The following is an 18,665-nucleotide window of genomic DNA, read 5'->3' on the forward strand; positions in this document are numbered from 1 at the left end:
AAATGCTTACACTGAAAATATTGACACTGTGCTGGATCAAAATTATTTACTAATCTTAATTTACAAAGAATAACAAAGGAAAATAATAATGAAAAAATGTGGCATTTTGTCTAGATCTCTGTTTTACAAAGAGTGGTCTGCCCAGAAAACGCTGAGCAAACGCCAATGGACCAACTGTGGTCTGCTATCATGTTCAGGGACATAATCAATGCTATTAGTGATTACTGAACAACTCCACAGTGCTTTATGATTTCGACGTGGAGTTAGCATGACGCTAATCAGTGTAGCGACAGAAGTATGGCACTAATTAGCATCATGCTAATGTCTTTCAGCCTGCATCTGAGAACATGGAGAAAATCATGAACTTTAAAGAAATATCTTCAAAATGGCTAACTAGTGGTGCACAATTATCTTTAATGCTTTCTTAAATTTGATTTGTGTTAATGCAATTAATCTGTTTTATTGTCTCCAAACTATCACACAGTCCTCCAGGAGCTGGTTCAGATACAAAGGGTCAGGTCTCCTGAAAAAATGTGCATCATTTCTACATATCATGAACCATAGCCTTTTATCGTCCATTTATCTTCACTTTGTGAGGAAAGAGAGTAAAGGAACGCTTCATACACACACACACACACACACACACACACTCAAGGCGAAGTCTCCGTCTGAGCCAAGAAGCAGCATGAGTCTGGACAGCTCTGAATAAACAGCAGAGGAAAAGAAGGACAAACAGGGCTCACTCAGACCACTGTGAGGTATAGATGTTTGGTGTGGAAATGCTCCCTTGCCGTGCTTGTTATAATGTGTCATAAACATGTCATAGGACCTGTCATAACAGCCTCGCTCCAACTGTTTCATACACACTCTGAAAAGTAAGCCATGGCACAGCTCACGTAAATGAGGTCTAGTAGTTACCGTGCCCCAGGAGATGAGATATAAATATATACATTTAAAATATTTAAATATATAACATCATCTCATGATATATATATATATATATATATATATATATATATATAGCTGAGGTAGATCACTCCACGCACACACACACACAAACACACACACACATCAAAATATATGTGTTCCTGACTAGATTACATTTTTTTTAATTAACACCTCTATCTATCTCTGTTAACTCACCTATAGAGAGTGTGTTCACTTATATATATTAAAAAAAAAAAAAAGAATACATCCTTTGACCAGTAATCTCCAATTTTGCAAGACCTGGCAACCCAGGTTAAATCCTATAGCTCCACTGCAGTAGGTCTAAAGACTGTGGGAGGAGTTATGGCAGGGTTTTTTTTTTTGGGAGAGTTCAGAGTGGGACATGGCATGTAAAGTAAACTTAAAGCTCCACTGGATGTGGCCCAGCTCCCCGGCCCCCCCAGTGAGGAATGCTGGGTAATGTGTGGCCTGCGGAGGGCAGACCGGGACACACTGCAAAAATACAGCTGCTGCACGTCATCTCACAGCTAGCGGACGTCCAGGACCAGGTCGGTGTAAAAGGCCCGAGCAGAGAGAGAAAAACATAGCCTTGTATGATGTGTGAGAACACAGCAGGGCATTGCATTAAACTCCCTCTAACTCCTAGAACCACTGCAACTACAGCTAAACACACACTAAAACAGTAAAACCAAGCTATAACCAATGCAATCAAAAGTGACTGGATAATACATTTACATTTTCTCAAAAAAATACAAATCAAAAATCAAATTGCCTTGCAGTCACAGACTGAAATAAGTTATGCTCCACAGGGTGGGTGCACCACACGGGGCTGCCATGTTTATTATAGGTCTTAGAACAAAATCTGATAGGTGCAAGTTTAACAAATGTTTCATAATATTAAGAAGAATATCTTATATATATATATATATATATATATATTGTTTTCTTTCTGTTGTTTGGAGTTTAGTAAACACAGTTCTGACAGGTCTGGTGTGTATAAAGACCTAGTCATGCTTGCTAACGTAACATCTGTATTTAATATTGGTGTGTATACTGGGCCCACACACACACACACACACACACACACACACACACACAGCTGGAATGGATCATGATAGGATGCCAGGGCAGAAACAGTATATCGCATATTGCATAATGGTTATTCGAAGGCACAATTTGATGTTTGTTTCTTGAGGTTGAGCTCTGGAGCCACGAGGCTAACGTAGCTAACAAGCACTGGAACCTAATATTCAATTAGCATCAGTTAGCACTGTGCTAACAGCACACCAGGAGAGTGCCAAATGTTACACGGCCACCGCAATTCTCATAGCAGGTTTGTCCTGAAGAGTTTTTATTTCATCTGATGGAGGGAGGCAGGATTTTAGCTACATTAGCCTTCGTTTGACGTGCAGACATTTGGATGATTCTGACTGGTCAGAAATGTTGACAGTCTTGTTTTTTTACAGTTTGAGCGTCTCATTTTGGCCATTATCCTGACCTCACCATCACACACACAACTCTCTGACTGTTAAAAACACACAATAACACACACACGGTGAATGAAAGTCTAAACATAGTGCAACTCTCTTTTCAGAAGTAACAAAACACTTTGTCCATGCATTCCCAGACTCTTTTCTGAGTTCGCTTCACACTTAGACAAACTGTGACTGTGGTGGTATTCTCTAGAGTAAATATAACATACATTTTAAAATTAGAATCACTTTATTGGCCATGGTGCTTGCACACAGAGGAATTTCTTCTGCACATTTAACCCAATCCGTGCAGTGAAACACACATTTACACACACACTAGTGAACACTAGGGGGCAGTGAGCACACATGCCCAGAGCGGCGCCCAGGGAGCGTGTGTGTAAACATGTGTGGAGAGCAATTTCCCGTGTGGCACTTCAGTCATGACCTCCCGGCTCTGGGGATCGAACCGGTTACAAGCCCAGTTCCCTATCCTCCAGGCCACGGCTGTCCCCTTTTAATTTGGGAACATAACAGTCCCATATTCTACATTACTTTTAAGTTGTGTTGATTCATACGCCCCGTACCATCTCCAGGACTTTATCGTTTTATCATTTTTGTTTTGTTCGCTGTTCTACTTTGAAAGATTACAAACATTCACCTCTTTATTTAGAAGAGAAAGTAAGGTACAGGGAACACAACTGGACTTTAACACCACTGCTGTACATTTAAAGGTACATTACACCATTGTACCTTTAGTGACAATAATCAGCTTCTACAGTACCTTTTGTTTTTTTTTCTCAGTGTGTATGTGTCTTATCTTTTGTGGTGGAGGGTGGGGAGTTCCACGCACAGTGTGACACAAGTCTGTAAATCTATTCTTTCTCAATATTTCTGTCACACTCCACCCTACCGCAAAGAAGTGAGTCGGCACATGCCATTCAGGCCAATTACTTTCCTACAGCGTGAGCAGATGATTCGGGAGGGTAGGTCGCACCACTCAAACGTGCCCCCTGACTTGTCATCCACTCCTAACATTTATGAAATGGCTCAGTGTCAGCTCGAGCTTTAGAGATGACTGTGATTGGCCGAGGGGCAGGTCAATCATGTTCCACAAACGGTTACTTGTTGGCTACGTTAGCCCCTTAGCTCAAGTCAAGCTAAGAATAAAACCTCAGGCACCAAAGACCAAAGCGTTGGGGTAAAGGGGGTGGACTTGGACACATGCAAATTAGACTGTACACTCATTAATATGCAGCACTTCTTCAGCATGAGTGAGGGAATGAAACAGAAAAGAGAGAGACAGAAAAAGAAAGTGGGGAGAGAGAGAGAGAGAGAGATAGAGAGAGAGAGAGAGAGAGAGAGAGACTATCCAGGAAATGCCATGAGGAGCACATGCAAGTTGCATAGGAAAGGCAGCATTGTGCACAGTCACATGTCTTGGAAACCAGACAACAAGCACACACACACACACACACACACACACACACACACACACACACGGACAGGTCATCAGGTTCCATGGAGCCATACACTCTCTCTCCTATGACCAAACTTCCTTTCTCTAAGTTAGTCATCATCAGAATCAACGTCAATTGAACAAACACAGACTAAAAACACAGCTAGGCCTCGGGAAAAGCACTCTATATGAAAGTTTTAATTTTTATAAAACTCAAAAATCACTGTTTCTCAGCTCCGGCTCTTTTAGTTATCACTGTAACTGCGGTAATTCTGTTAATGACACTGTAGTAAACTACTGTAAAAACACAGAAATGTCAGTATACAAAGAATAAACCCTGCATTAACATATTATTACAACTATATACAGCTAGATTTCCTCGCCTGATAAATATAGTGCAGACTACAACATTAGTCTGGAGTACAGTCATTAGTGGCGTTACCATTAAAGAGCACATATCCTACATTTTTTCCTGCCCTTTCATGAGGTTTCTGTGGACTTATAAACCAGAAGTGTTCAGAATGTATTTGTACACGCACAGACCTATATATGCAAATGACCTTTGTCCTGATTGGCCAATTGTGCCTTCAATACCCAAGAAGTACAATACCCTGTATAAATAAAGTGAGAATAATAGTGCTTTCTTTAAAAACCTTTCCTGACTATCGTTCAGCGAAACAGGTATAGACTGTGTAAACCAGCTGTGTTTTGTGACATCACAAAAAACAGCTCATGCAAAAACGTGCACAGCTTAGCTCCCGTCTGTGGATTATTTAGTGAATGGCACTTCTTTGAACCTTAGAAAACCTTAGAAAAGAAATGAGGATCAGATTTGTGAGATGCATCCAGCCAGAAGCTGAACTATCATCACTGAGATTCAGAACCTCTTCGTTTGAATGCATTCTGAAGATGGGACTCTTGCTAACTTCCACGCGGAGCAACTTTAAGGTGATCTGGAATGTGGACGTGATGTGGGTGCAGCTTTAAAACTGTCCATGGCCCAGATTCCAGACAAACTGCATGTTCATGTGTGGGATACAGAGCCTGGCACATGTGTATAATGCAGTTCTGGTGACGCAACGTGGAGGTCTGTGCAAGCTGCGTTTAATGCATCGCTGGAGGGTCGACCATACATTTTATAAATAAATAAATAATAAAATAGCCCACATTCCTTCACAGTCTCTCTCTCTCTCTCTCTCTCGCTTTGATTTGTGGAAGTTGCCATTAGCCCCGTGCCCACGGTGGGCACGAGCTTAAAATAAAACATAAACAAGCAAACAAACAAACAAACACAGTTACCACGCGCACTAGACCACGGTGGTTGCTCGGCTCGCGCCGCACCGCGTTACTTCCACAGCGGCGGCGGCGGCGGTAGCAGCAGCCCGGGCTCATTAATATGGATATGAAAACGAGGACATAAAACATGGCAACCGTACTCCACGGCGCTGGCACGAGCATGAGACGACAGAAGCGAAAAAGGAGGAGAAAAAGAGAAAGTATTTACCCACTCCGTGGATCCTCCATAAAACTGAAGCGGCCGGTGGGGCACTCGGTGGGCTGTTTTCTCCGGCTGTGAAAGTTTTTTGGTCCAGGGGTCTGCTGTTATACAGCTCTACAGCGGCGTTTACTTTCAGCTGCTGTGTGCCCCCATCTCTCTCTCTCTCTCTCTCTCTCTCTCTCAGGAAGTGATTGCGGCTCACATGGACTAGGCCTGACATCATTCTCCAGTCGTTTAGGGAGTGTTGAGTTTTTAAAGACACAGGCTGTGCCCTGTTGGGAGCTCGCTACATCACTTACAGTTTTGCCCCCTGTAACTCTGCTAATCTCCTGTCACACACGTTTAATAAACGTTAACGTTAAACATCTGCTCCCTTTTCCCAAAACCTAGCATTAGCTGCTCAGGTTTAGGGTCTGACTTGTGCCTAAACCTTTGCCTCCATAAGGTTCAATGTTCAAGGAAGGCTTTGCCTTAAAACACACAGCTCTGAAAAGTAGCATAGCACTGAGCGAATGTCAGAGACCACCTGCCATGTGTTTCGTCTGGGTTCTAGACGGCCGTGGGCAGGTGGGCTGTGTATATGGGATAATTGTGGGCAGACCACTAACTCTCTCTGTTCCTAGGTGTGTACTGGATTGTCTTAGTTGAGAGAGATGGTGTGTTTTCAGATGGGCCACGCATATCAGCCCTATGTTTAACTCTCTCTGGTCCCATCACTGACCCGAGGGCATCTGTACCTCGGGCCGGAGTGGGTGTGTAGTCAAGTATAGATACACAACAGTGATGTTGAGGTCTGGGCTCTGGGGTGCTCTTCTTTTGTGTCTATTTCCTTTTCTCAAGGCAGGCTTCTCAACATTTTTATATCGTAACTAATCATTTTTGTAGCTATGTATAAGATCTGAAATGTGCAGAGGAATGTCCGGTTACCGACTCACTCAACGCAACCGATGATGTCAGACCATGATTAAAAGAGCTCTTCTTAAAAACAGAACAGTTTGGAGTGTCCAAGAGACTGACCATAGGGTTAGAGTATTTTAAAGGGCCCATAAGGTACTCTGGGGGTGGGGGACTCCAGTCCTGGTCCAGACCAAAATGCCTTTTACCGAACAACAACAAAGCGTCTAAGACGGAGGAAAACTCTCCTCGTAGTCTGTCTCAATTTAGCGCATCCACCTTTTTTTTTTTATTCTTGCAATCGGGTCCAATCACAGAGCAGCGACGCCGGCTAACGTCACGCCCACAAACTAAAATCCCATCTTCAAAACTGCTCCATATTAAAGCAACAGTAGGTAGAAACACTACCTTAAAATTACCTTATAATTACAGCTTCAAAATCAGTGAAATATCCCTCTGGGCTGTAATTGGGAGAACAGGGCCTCTGTCGTTGCTGCTCTGGGATCAGCACTGCAGAAACTGCACTTTGTAACACTTTGAGGAAGTTAGGAACCCAGTGCCTGGACCATACACTCTATGCAGCCAATAAGAACAGGGCTCATTTACATACAGTCCCAAAGGGATGCGGAAAACAAACACAGCTCAGGAAAGCAACAGAGACAACAAAGTTTTACATTTTAAGGAAGTTTATTTGAAAAACAAACAAACAAACAACAAAAACATCGGTTCCTGAGAGGCCAGACACACACACACACACACAATTATTCACTTTAGATCAATGGACACTGGACTGAAGATACACTATGTCCAAAAGTTTGTGGACACCCTTACAATTACTGAATTCAGCGACTTTACTGACAGTGTGTGTGTGTGTGTGTAGTCCACTGAAAAGCAGGAAGCAGAAATGACGCTCTGGAGCAGCCGTAGGGGCAGAAGGACACTGTGCTCGACGCGAAGTGACGGTCAGAAGGGTATAAGGCCCTCAGCTCTGAGCTGTGGGGCTGTGGAACGGCGTTCTCTGAAGTGACCTTTAGAGGAGTTGGAGCTCCAGAACTATTCGTCCAACATCAGCCCCTGACCTGTTTATGTGGCTAAATCCTCACAGCTATGTTCCTGCATGTCGTCTAAAGACTTCCCAGAAGAGCAGATGATGTAACTGCGGCAAACTCTCTATTAAACCCTTCATTTCAGGCGAGATGTTGGATAAACAAAACTTTAGCGTTAGTCATTAGCGTGTGTGCTCTCCTCCTGTTCATTCTGAGATGTGAACAGTGGCCTAAATGTCAGCAGAGTGCCTTCATTTACGTGAAAACAAAAGCCAACACTGGGCCAAGTGTGAGGCATATGATGCCCTGATCCCAGAACAATAGCAGGTTTGTGTGAAGCCGTTTCAGCGGAGCATAAACACAGCAAAAGTGCAGCACGGGGCAGAGAGAGTGTTGCGGCTGGACACTGAAGGAACAGTTCAGTGAGACTGGCCTAACTTTACCCAGGACTAATTAACCCCTCAGATTAAATAACTTACTATAAAATAACACAAGAACATAGCTTAGAAAAACCTTCACGACCTGTTCTTATCATCGCCGTCGTATCAAAACATCTGTTTATCTGATCTATTTTTGTAACACATCGAAAGCAATGTAACGTACAGATGTATGGCCTGGAGCGACGGGGAAGGGAAAGGGGTGTGGTTTATTTTCTGAAATTGTTATTGTACTGTTTGAGTAACAAAAATAAAATTAAAAAATGATCACAAAAACTCTCAGGTTATTTGTTTTCTTTTTTCTTCACATAATTTCAAGGACGGACTGTTGGAAATGACTCGGACTTGGAGTCCCTCCTCGCTACACTAACTTGCACGTAAGTTAAAGGGGGACCCCGCGTCTTTTTCTAAAGTTCAGCCCCATTAAACAGAGCAAAGTCACTGACAGTGGTCTGCTGTGACGTGCAGATTACAGTAAGGACCGATTCAGAACTGTATGACCCAGAGTTAAAGATACGATCAGTGTGTAAACTAGCTTTAAAGGGACAGTCCAGTGTTTATCAAACGGTCTTTATCTGCTGTGTATGTACTCATTTGATCACTAGTTTTAATTCAATTCAATGTTTAGGTGCTAAAGGAACAGAAATCCACAGCATCTGCCCATTGTCTTCCATTTTGAGTTCAACTAAATGTATCAGAATTATCGTCTTTTTTCATTAACACCGCAGCAGCAGACGGAGATTAGTTTTAATGAAGCTGGATTATCCCTTTAAAGGTGCACTCTGCAGTTTCACCAAAGTACCTCCCTGTTATCGTAGTTCACCCACCGTGTGGCCAGAAGCTGTTAATCCCATTGGTCAAGGCGACCCCCAGTGGCCAAACAGGTGAACCACAAAAACAGAGACAGCCAGAATGTAGATTTCCAAACACGCTTTCTCAGACCTTGAAGGCTTTTTGCTAAAAATCTATTTTAAGATCGTGTTTTTCATGCACTATTAACAAAATGAAATAAAACCACCTAGTGCACCTTTAAGTCACAGTGACTGTAGCTTTAATAACAAAGCCTATCTACATTGACACATTTTGAAGGAGCGTTTAAAGGAACAGTCATGTTCTCCAACAATAATTCTTGTCATAAAACAGCCACATCACTGACACCTAGTGTACGTTTGGATGTGTCAGTGAGTCTGTACTTAACCTGCTCTAAACATGGGCACCCTGACACCAGGAGGACCAGCTCTATGGAGCGTAAATGATCCCTGGTTCTTAAGTGGTGACGAAGGAAATGGCATCTCACGTGAGTAAACATAGTCGTCTACTTTCTGGTGACAGAAATGACGTTTTGCTCCTTTAACGCGAGCTTGTTTTGTTTTGATGAGCTAGACCTTGGGCTTGGGTTGGTCCTGAACCAATAAGCAAGCTCAGTAGCACTCGGTTACGTGCGGACGTCCTGTGATAACGTCCTGTAGTGTTGAAAAACATATGGCACATTAATGAGACTAGAATGAGGGGGCAGTGCATGGACAAAAGTGATGCCATGGATTTACTGGATTGAAATGAACACATCATTTCCACATCAACAGAGGACATCACCTCGGTTTCAATTCTTCTGGAAATAACTGCGTAGAGCTGCGCTGATGTATCGTACACAATCGCTGCTATTGATACCGATACAAATTCTAAAATCTTATTTAGATTGGGATTACTTCTAACTGTGAAATGCAAAGTTTATTTAGTAAAATAAACAAAATGTGTTATTATTATAACGATATATCATTCAATGTAGATTAATATCTACATTTCGGTTTTTTAATCACTACCTCCCTTGCTAGGGAGTAGGGAGCAAAGCAGCTCACAAAACATCGACACACGGCCATCGGAGAAACGTTTAGAAGTGTGATGATATATTGTAGCCATCCTGCCCAGTAAATTCAGTGTCTCACTTTTCAGAGTTGAGTTACAGTGCTGCTAATCTACACAACCCTCTCTGTAGGAAGTAGGGAGCAAGGAAGGTCTCTGGGTACTGAGACAGAGCCATCGTTGACCGTGACGCTCTATTTCAGCCTTAGCACTCAGTAAACACAGCACTCCGTTCTCCCCGCTCGTCCCACGCAACCGGATGTCGATCTGGTCACAGATGTCTCTTTACATGTCCACAAAGACCATGAAGCACCAGCCCAGCCCCCCCACCAGAAACATGGTGACGTGCATGCTGTAGATGAAGAGCTCGTTGAGGAAGGCCAAGTCCAGGCGCCGGTGCCCGAGAAGCAGCAAGACGACAGAGAGCTTGTACTGCAGCCTCAGGAAGATCCGCACGGATACGTACTGCACGCAGAGCAGCGCAGAGAGCGCCACCCACAGGAGGGAGGTGAACAGGCTGCAGCCGAAGTAGAGAAGGAAGCGGACGAAGCCGTAGGTCCAGCGGGATTTCAGGTACAGGTCGAAGTTGTTGTACTTGGTGCGGACGATCTGCGAGGTGCGGATCGGAGCGCAAGCCGAGTGCATGCAGGTGGTGTGAGGGCCGTGGAAGGAGCGCACCCGCCTCGGGATCGGGATCACAGGCATCGGTGGGCTGGGGAAGCCCCCGGCTCCAGGAAGGCCCACAGAGAGGACCCTTCTAGAGCAGCTTCAGGCATTACAGTCAAACATAAAGAAGCGTGAGGCTGGTGTAGTGGATTGACGCAGGCGATATGTTAAGTGACCTCGCTGTCCTCATGTCCGCTGCATGAGCTCTCAGACTGCTGGGTCCTCTGGAGCGCAGGGCACTACAGGAAAGAGCCACAAAGGACAAAGGTCATAAACAAGTACAAAGAGTTCAATTCTTTAACTTGTGCCACATCATAAAAACTCTTCACATTTCCACTGATTAGCTACTGCACCCAACAAAGGCCTCATTCAGATCTTTTTGTAAATGGAGATATTCCTATTTGTAGCGCCGGGCGATGTGAGCGCAAATCAATATCATGATTAATTGTACATTTTACCATGATTACAATTAATGAACGATAATTTTGTCCCTGTGTTTATGACCCTCACAGTTCAGTGACGAGTCTTGGGCTGTAAATATGCTCCTGTGTTAAAGCTGGGATATTTTTTCTAATGTCGCTGGGAGCTTGTTTTCTGAGCACTGTTTATATTTGGTGTGTGATTGTGCTTTGGTCGCGTTTACATTTGACTTGTTTTTGTCCAGTGTTGTCTTAATTAAAGTCAAAACACAGCACGTCCAAACCACAGACGCTGTGTTTTTTATTTGTTACAAGCTCGAGCCACTCGGTCGGCCTCTGCGTTTAGGTTCTCCTCCATGTGGCAGATAGGGGGCAGAATCCTGTGACTACAGCTTGGTAGCAGGGTTTTAAAGGGACAGTACCTGAACACACAACAGAGACATAACAGAATAAAAATAATTGCTATAATCGAAACAGACAAGATTATGTCTATCAGAACTGTACTGAATGACGAGTTGGATTAATTTTTTATTAATTGCCCAGCCCTACATTTTAGTTTTTAAAAAAATCCCCATCCAAACATGAAAAGGGCTATGTGCCTGTCCAGTAGAGGGCAATAGTAACTCTTAAAGAGAGACATCAAAACACCACTAAGCCAGAGAGACAGAGGTTTATTTCCAATTCACGCCATACTCTGGTTCCCGCCACCAGACGTCTTCCCATCCGGTTTCCCCACTAAACTACCACCCTCCCCTACAAACATCTGCCAACACATAGATAACATCATCCACCACAAACACACACACACACACACAAATGTAAAGAATAGATACCATCCTTTCTGTTCCCAGACATCAACATCTGTCGCATACACAGAGTTAACATAAGACCCACACCGCACCATCACCCCCTTGCTACATATAAACACACACACACAAAATGAAGAGATACCATCAACATGAAGAGACATCAACATCCGTCGCACACACACAGTTAACATGAGTTAACATGAGCACCACACCCAACCATCATCCCCTTGCTCCATACAAACACACACACACTATATATATATATATACACAATTTTATTGAATAGATACCATCACTGCCATACACTCCATCCACATCCATTAAACAGCCACCACCCTTCCTACACCCTTCCTACACACACACACACACACACAGGTGTATTCTTTAGAAACCCTTAACTTTTCATGTACCTTTTTTTTAAGTGAAGAACTTTTACCATTTTGTTTAAAATCTTTTATTCTGTCTTATGTTTCAATAATCTGAAGTGAGAATGTACAGGGATTACAGCCGGCGAATGTGGATTTGATCTCAAGGCTCTGGTTAAACAGATATCACAAGTTGCTCTAACACGCTCTCTTCATGTTGATGGTGTCTCTTCATTGCATGTATATATATGTGTGTGTGTGTGTGTGTGTGTGTGTGTGTGTGTGTGTGTAGTGGGGGGGTGATGGTGGGGTGTGGGTCTCATGTTAACTCTGTGTGTATGCGACAGATGTCTGGGAACGGAAAGGATGGTATCTATTCTTTACATTTGTGTGTGTGTGTGTATGTGTGGTGGATGATGCTATGTATATGTTGGCGCTGTTTGGGGGAGGGGGGGGGGCGGGGGGGGGAGTTGGGGTTGTGGAAGTTGGTGGGAAAACCTGATGTGATGAACTTCCGTGTACTTTTGGCTACTTGTTATTGGTTGAAAGGTGGGACTTCCGGTCAAATGGACTTCCTGTACTCAAAGGGGGCATGCTCTGATTGGTCCAAATATGACCTGTCAAATGTTTTTAATGAAAGGTGCCTTATATATCGCTCTGGCAGACTTGCAGACGTCAGCGTTTTCAAAAAGTTCTGTTTCGCCCGCAAACATGACACCAAAACATTTCAAGGTTGGAGGGCATCCTCAAAAAAAAAATCAATTCTTATTAAATCTTTGGTTCCGTCTGAAACGGCTCACTATTTATGTCTTGAACTATTGAGTGTGTTGCCATTTTTCTCTCAGTGCCCGAATCATAAAGTCAAATTCGAGTGTGATATTCAGGACAATAGAGTAAATATCACAGTTCACAACATGAGATGAACATGGATCAAAAATTCACTGAGAGCTCCTTTGTTACTAAGCAATGGACAGTGGAAGTGTCTGAATTCACTTGTGCTTCTAGCGCTACTGGGTGAACTAAATAGTGCTCACTATATAGTACAACAATAATGCCCTCATTCACAGTCCTCTAATGCACATATGTACATTCTTTTTTTTTTCATTCATTCATTATCTGTAGTTCAGGGTCCCGGTGGTTCCTACCTGGAATCACTGAGCGCAAGGCAGAAACACTCCGGAGGAGCAGCTGTCCTTCACAGGGTGACACACACTTACACATTCACTCACACCTACGGACACTTTTGAGTCTCCAATTCACCTACCAACGTGTGATTTTGGAGCGTGGGAGGAAACCGGAGCACCCGGAGGAAACCCACGCAGACACAGGGAGAACACCCCACACTCCTCACAGACAGTCACCCGGAGGAAACCCACAGACACAGAGAGAACACACCACACTCCTCACAGACAGTCACCCGGAGGAAACCCACGCAGACACAGAGAGAACACACCACACTCCTCACAGACAGTCACCTGGAGGAAACCCACAGACACAGGGAGAACACACCACACTCCTCACAGACAGTCACCTGGAGGAAACCCACACAGACACAGAGAGAACACACCACACTCCTCACAGACAGTCACCTGGAGGAAACCCACACAGACACAGAGAGAACACACCACACTCCTCACAGACAGTCACCCGGAGGAAACCCACACAGACACAGGGAGAACACACCACACTCCTCACAGACAGTCACCCGGAGGAAACCCACACAGACACAGAGAGAACACACCACACTCCTCACAGACAGTCACCCAGAGGAAACCCACACAGACACAGGGAGAACACACCACACTCCTCACAGACAGTCACCCGGAGGAAACCCCACGCAGACACAGGGAGAACACCCCACACTCCTCACAGACAGTCACCCGGAGGAAACCCACACAGACACAGAGAGAACACACCACACTTCCTCACAGACAGTCACCCGGAGCAGGACTCAAACCCACAAAATAACCACAAATAAATTTATTTCCTAGCCTTATGTAACACTTTGTAAGTTTTTAAAGTGTAATACTGTGTGCATAGAGCATGAAAAGTGTAAGTTAATGTGTGTACATATTGTACTTTTATTTTGTATAAATATTGATACTCTGAACACATCCACACAACCCTGATTAGGCTGAATCGCTTACAGCAAATAAATTAGTATTTTCTCAGTTGTTACTACACTTTACTGTTATTTTCCAGTGGCATCCTTTCACAATCAGCATCACACTTCATTTACTCCTCCTAACATCCTTTCAGACCCATGGTGCACCGTTGTTCTTCACACACTTTGAAAGATGGACACCGTGATCCAATGAGACAGGGTGAGATCAGAGCTCAACATGCTGTTCATCTGAAGAGGACAGATGTGGTGTGACGTCAGGGATGTCTAATACAAAGCAGGATTTCAGATTTAGCCGGATAACTCAAGCCCAAAGCCTGTGTCGTCCAATTGGACTGTTTTTACCGCGCACTCTGTTGTCTAGGCTCGGGATGTCGGGTTAAACTGAGAAACCCTGTGTTGTGGTGACTGACATTGGCACAACAGCGCTACAGTAAATAAAGTAAATTAAATTATCTTCCCTGTTTGAAGGGCTGGCAGAGGCAGAGCTGTTAGGAAAAAGAGGATTTGACTTTACACTTCAGTATAAAGGTTATTTTGAACACACAGGGGGAGGAAAACGCCCTGTTTTTTGAGGACAGTGTTTATATCTGGTCCAGATTTTAAGTGTTTGCCGTGAGTCTAAGGTACTCCTCCGTTAGCATTCAGCCCTATTTCCTCCGAAGAAAACCCCGTCTCCTACCTGTTTATCTCCGAGTATCCGGTCTGAAACACACGCACTACCCCACGAGCACCTTCCCCGGGGGTAATTCAGGATTTTAGAAACTCCACGCTTCTTTAAATTTAAAGATAAATAGCCAACACTAGCTTTTTGTAGCGGGTTAATGAGCGACACAGAATACGGCTGGTCGTAAAGCCTGAAAAGCGCCGGTCGTCAGGGCAACAGAGGCATGGTTTAAAGGTGCAGTGGCCCTGCTGGTGACATCCCTTTATAATAAACTACATTCATTCGTTCAACCTTTTTCTGCAAGCGCTTCATAAAACTCAGGGTCGCAATGGATACAGAGTCTATACGGAATCACAGGGCGCACGGCAGGGACACGACCTGGACACATTCACACACTCACCCTGTCACACACACTCACCCACTCACCCAGTAACACACACTCATTCATTCACTCACCCACTCACACACACTCACCCAGTCACACACGCTCACCTACTCACCCAGTCACTCACAATCTCACCCGGTCACTCACACACTCACCCAGTCACACACACTCACCCAGTCACACATCCAGTCACACACATTCACCCAGTCAATCACACACCCAGTCAATCATACACTCACCCAATCACTCACACATTCACAAACTCACCCAGTCACTCGCACACTCACCCAGTCACACACACTCACCCAGTCACACATCCAGTCACACACATTCACCCAGTCAATCACACACCCAGTCAATCATACACTCACCCAATCACTCACACATTCACAAACTCACCCAGTCACTCGCACACTCACCCAGTCACACACACTCATCCAGTCACTCACCCATTCACACACACTCATCCAGTCTCACACACTTACCCTGTCACTCACACACTCACCCTGTCAAACTCACCCAGTCACTCTCCCAGCCACAGACACTCTCCCAGTCACTCACACACTCACCCAGTCACACACACTCACCCAGCCACTCACCCAGTCACACACACTCATCCAGTTACTCACCCACTCACACACACACTTACCCAGTCACTTGCTCACTCACCCAGTCACTCGCACTCACCCAGTCACACACACTCACCCAGTCACTCACACACTCACCCAGTCAATCACACACTCCCCCAGTCACTCACAAACTCACCCGGTCACTCACACACTCACCCAGTCACACACACTCACCCAGTCACATTCACCCAGTCAATCATACACTCACCCAGTCACTCACTCACTCACCCAGCCAATCACACACTCATCCACTCACTCACACACTCACCCAGCCAATCACACACTCATCCAGTCACTCACACACTCACCCATTCACACACACTCACCCAGTCTCACACACTTACCCTGTCACTCACACACTCACCCAGTCACTCAAGCACTCACCCAGTCACTCACACTCTCACCCAGCCAAACTCACCCAGTCACTCTCTCAGCCACACACACTCTCCCAGTCACTCACACACTCACCCGGTCATTCACACACTCACCCAGTCACACACACTAACCCAGTCACTCACACACTCACCCAGTCAATCACACACTCACCCAGTCACACACACACTCACCCAGTCACTCACACACTCACCCAGTCACACACACTAACCCAGTCACTCACACACTCACCCAGTCAATCACACACTCACCCAGTCACACACACACTCACCCAGTCACACACACACTCACCCAGTCACTCACCCAGCCACACACTCTTACCCAGTCACTCACACACTCAGTCACTCAAGCACTCACCCAGTCACTCAATCACTCACCCAGCCACACACACTCATCCAGTCACTTACCCAGTCACTCATTCACTCAACCAGTCACTCACACACTCACCCAGTTACACACACTCAGACCTGTGGACAGTTTCACACAGATGAGATATTTGTAAACAACTTATTAAAGAGGATCCTAAAGCATGAATAGAATAAATAAAATAATGAAAGATATAAGATATTCCTGGGAATCATTTCATAACGCATCGTAATGAGTGTCAGTGACATAATAAGTAAAGAAAATATTAATTTTATTATGATTGGATAATGTCTCCAGCAGGGATCAGGTAACATCAAGATTGGATGATTAATGCAGGGCACTAATTCATGGAGGCATTAGACTCATGTGCAGCTGCTGATGATTTTTGTGTTGTCAAATTTCCAAATGTCTGTAAACACCTTTTACAAAATGTAAAATAAAAAGTACAACTAAAGAGCTGTTTCTCAGCTGCTTTGGACTAGATTTTCCTTGTTTTAAAAACATCAGCAAACCGATGTGAATTCTGTTTTCAATTTGCCACTTCACCCACTCAGACGCAGGGTCCTTGTAAACTTGCTTTCACCTCTGTCTAACTTTCCCAGCGTCCAAGGAGCAGATTTATGTCCAGACTGGGAGATTGCATCCCTCGTGTTTGTCAGCAGGCCAAGACAGCGCGGATCTGCAGTGAGATCCATCATAAAGAGAGGCGCCTTTAAAAAGCCTTCATTACGCTCCGTAATGGGCCAACTGATCGCCCTGCACGGGATTTAAAGATATATTATGCAAAATCAGAAAAACAAACCTTATAATACTTCATCAAACATGCGTAAAGCTGTCGCGGCCCTAAATAAATTCTCTCAATTAACTCGCCCGAGGAGTGTGATTGCTTTTACTAATTTAATCAGCGGGTAATAATTCGAGAGGCAGCCTGCGATTGATGGCTGATCTGGATGCGGGATTCGAGGACGAAAGGAATGGGAGGATACTCTTAACGTTCACTATTCTGTGCCAGGAAACTTTTTAGCAGCTGGCTAATGACCTCCATTATCCAAGGTCATGGTCAAGCAACAAAAACTGTGATTTATGAACAAACACCATAAAGCACTGATGGGTTAGCACTGCAGCAAACATGCTATATTTTATACACCATAGGAGCTGAGTAAGTTTTGTACCATTTGGCAGCATTTGGCAGTTTTGGCCAATTTATCATTGCTGGCAAATAAAGGACAGGGGCAGATTAGCATGCTAACTACCTCAGCTAGTGAACTAGCCAGGTAATTAACTAGCTAAATTGAGCAGGAGGTGGGAGTGATCAATGATTACTATGATTAACTTAATGAATAAGTTGTTTTGTAATGTCTCATTATAGTACACTTAAAATGTAGGCTACTTACTTCATTCCCTATGTAGGGAGTAGGGACCAAGGGATTAAGCCTAATCTTGGAATATATTTGGCTTTGAGTAGAGAATCTCCATTTATAACGCAGACCTATTCCTAATCCATGTCCAAACCATACAGAAGCTTTTGGATGAGTGGAGCATCTTTCCTAATTTTAAAACAGGAAAACTGACAAATAGCATTTCTAAACTACCACTTCAAATTCAAAGTCTCTGAACTTTTCAAAGCCACCACTAGAGGGCAGTACATCTCTACGTTTTCTGGTGGTCTGTGAGGAGTAACTGTGGTGGAGCAGGCTCGTGTTATTTCTCACACTGGTTAAGGAATACTCACAACGAAAAACATGGATCTTCACGTATATTACACTTAGTTGAAGCTGCAAGACAGAGATCTGATCCAGTATACACGAATAGGAAGTATAGCCCATTGAGATTTTAACATAATGCTAAAAATAACATATTTAAATATGTATGATATTTTCCATGTCATTAAAACATTCTAAAGGTTGGTAAATATGTCATTAAAGTCTGAGTAAGCTATAAACCTCAAATTAGTTTGTATGACACATTTTATTAATCACAAATAACAAGGTGTAATTTAAATCCTGAACAGGAAATACCCTTAATACTTAGAAATCAATATCAATAAATATGATTATAATATTTAAGATAATATAGGGGGTGTATTAAGTGTATTTATTGTTTTTTATAATCAAAAAAATAAATTAAATACAATATAAATTAATTAAACGCATTGGACATACCAATGTTTGGACATATAAACAACTATATTAAAATAGATAGATAGATAGATGGATGAAATAGTCCCCCACGG

General features: G+C 43.8%; 2 protein-coding genes across 4 annotated transcripts in view; both read right to left on the reverse strand.

Moving 5' to 3' along the window:
• Positions 1-5,520, reverse strand: part of LOC136686160 (nucleus accumbens-associated protein 2) — a 49,066-nt gene extending 43,546 nt beyond the window's left edge. Inside the window, exon 1 of the mRNA XM_066659736.1 lies at positions 5,381-5,520. The gene's annotated coding sequence lies outside the window, so the exon portion shown is untranslated. The remainder of the gene's footprint in view (positions 1-5,380) is intronic.
• Positions 5,521-6,994: 1,474 nt separating this feature from the next.
• LOC136687791 (transmembrane protein 250) lies at positions 6,995-17,907 on the reverse strand. Of its 3 annotated transcripts, none has more exons than XM_066662347.1 (2): positions 17,827-17,907; positions 6,995-10,516 (listed from the first exon to the last, which is right to left on the reverse strand). In XM_066662347.1, exon 2 carries the CDS (start codon positions 10,314-10,316, stop codon positions 9,897-9,899), a length of 420 nt encoding a protein of 139 aa, XP_066518444.1. In that variant the 5' UTR covers positions 10,317-10,516; positions 17,827-17,907; the 3' UTR covers positions 6,995-9,896. The 3 variants fall into 3 exon arrangements, with proteins under 3 accessions (XP_066518444.1, XP_066518443.1, XP_066518445.1); XM_066662346.1 differs by lacking the exon at positions 17,827-17,907 and adding an exon at positions 14,675-14,843; XM_066662348.1 differs by lacking the exon at positions 17,827-17,907 and adding an exon at positions 11,530-11,598.
• Positions 17,908-18,665: the final 758 nt, after the last annotated feature.

The sequence above is a fragment of the Hoplias malabaricus genome, chromosome 2 (assembly GCF_029633855.1).
Source record: "Hoplias malabaricus isolate fHopMal1 chromosome 2, fHopMal1.hap1, whole genome shotgun sequence".
In the NCBI taxonomy this organism is placed as follows: domain Eukaryota; kingdom Metazoa; phylum Chordata; class Actinopteri; order Characiformes; family Erythrinidae; genus Hoplias; species Hoplias malabaricus.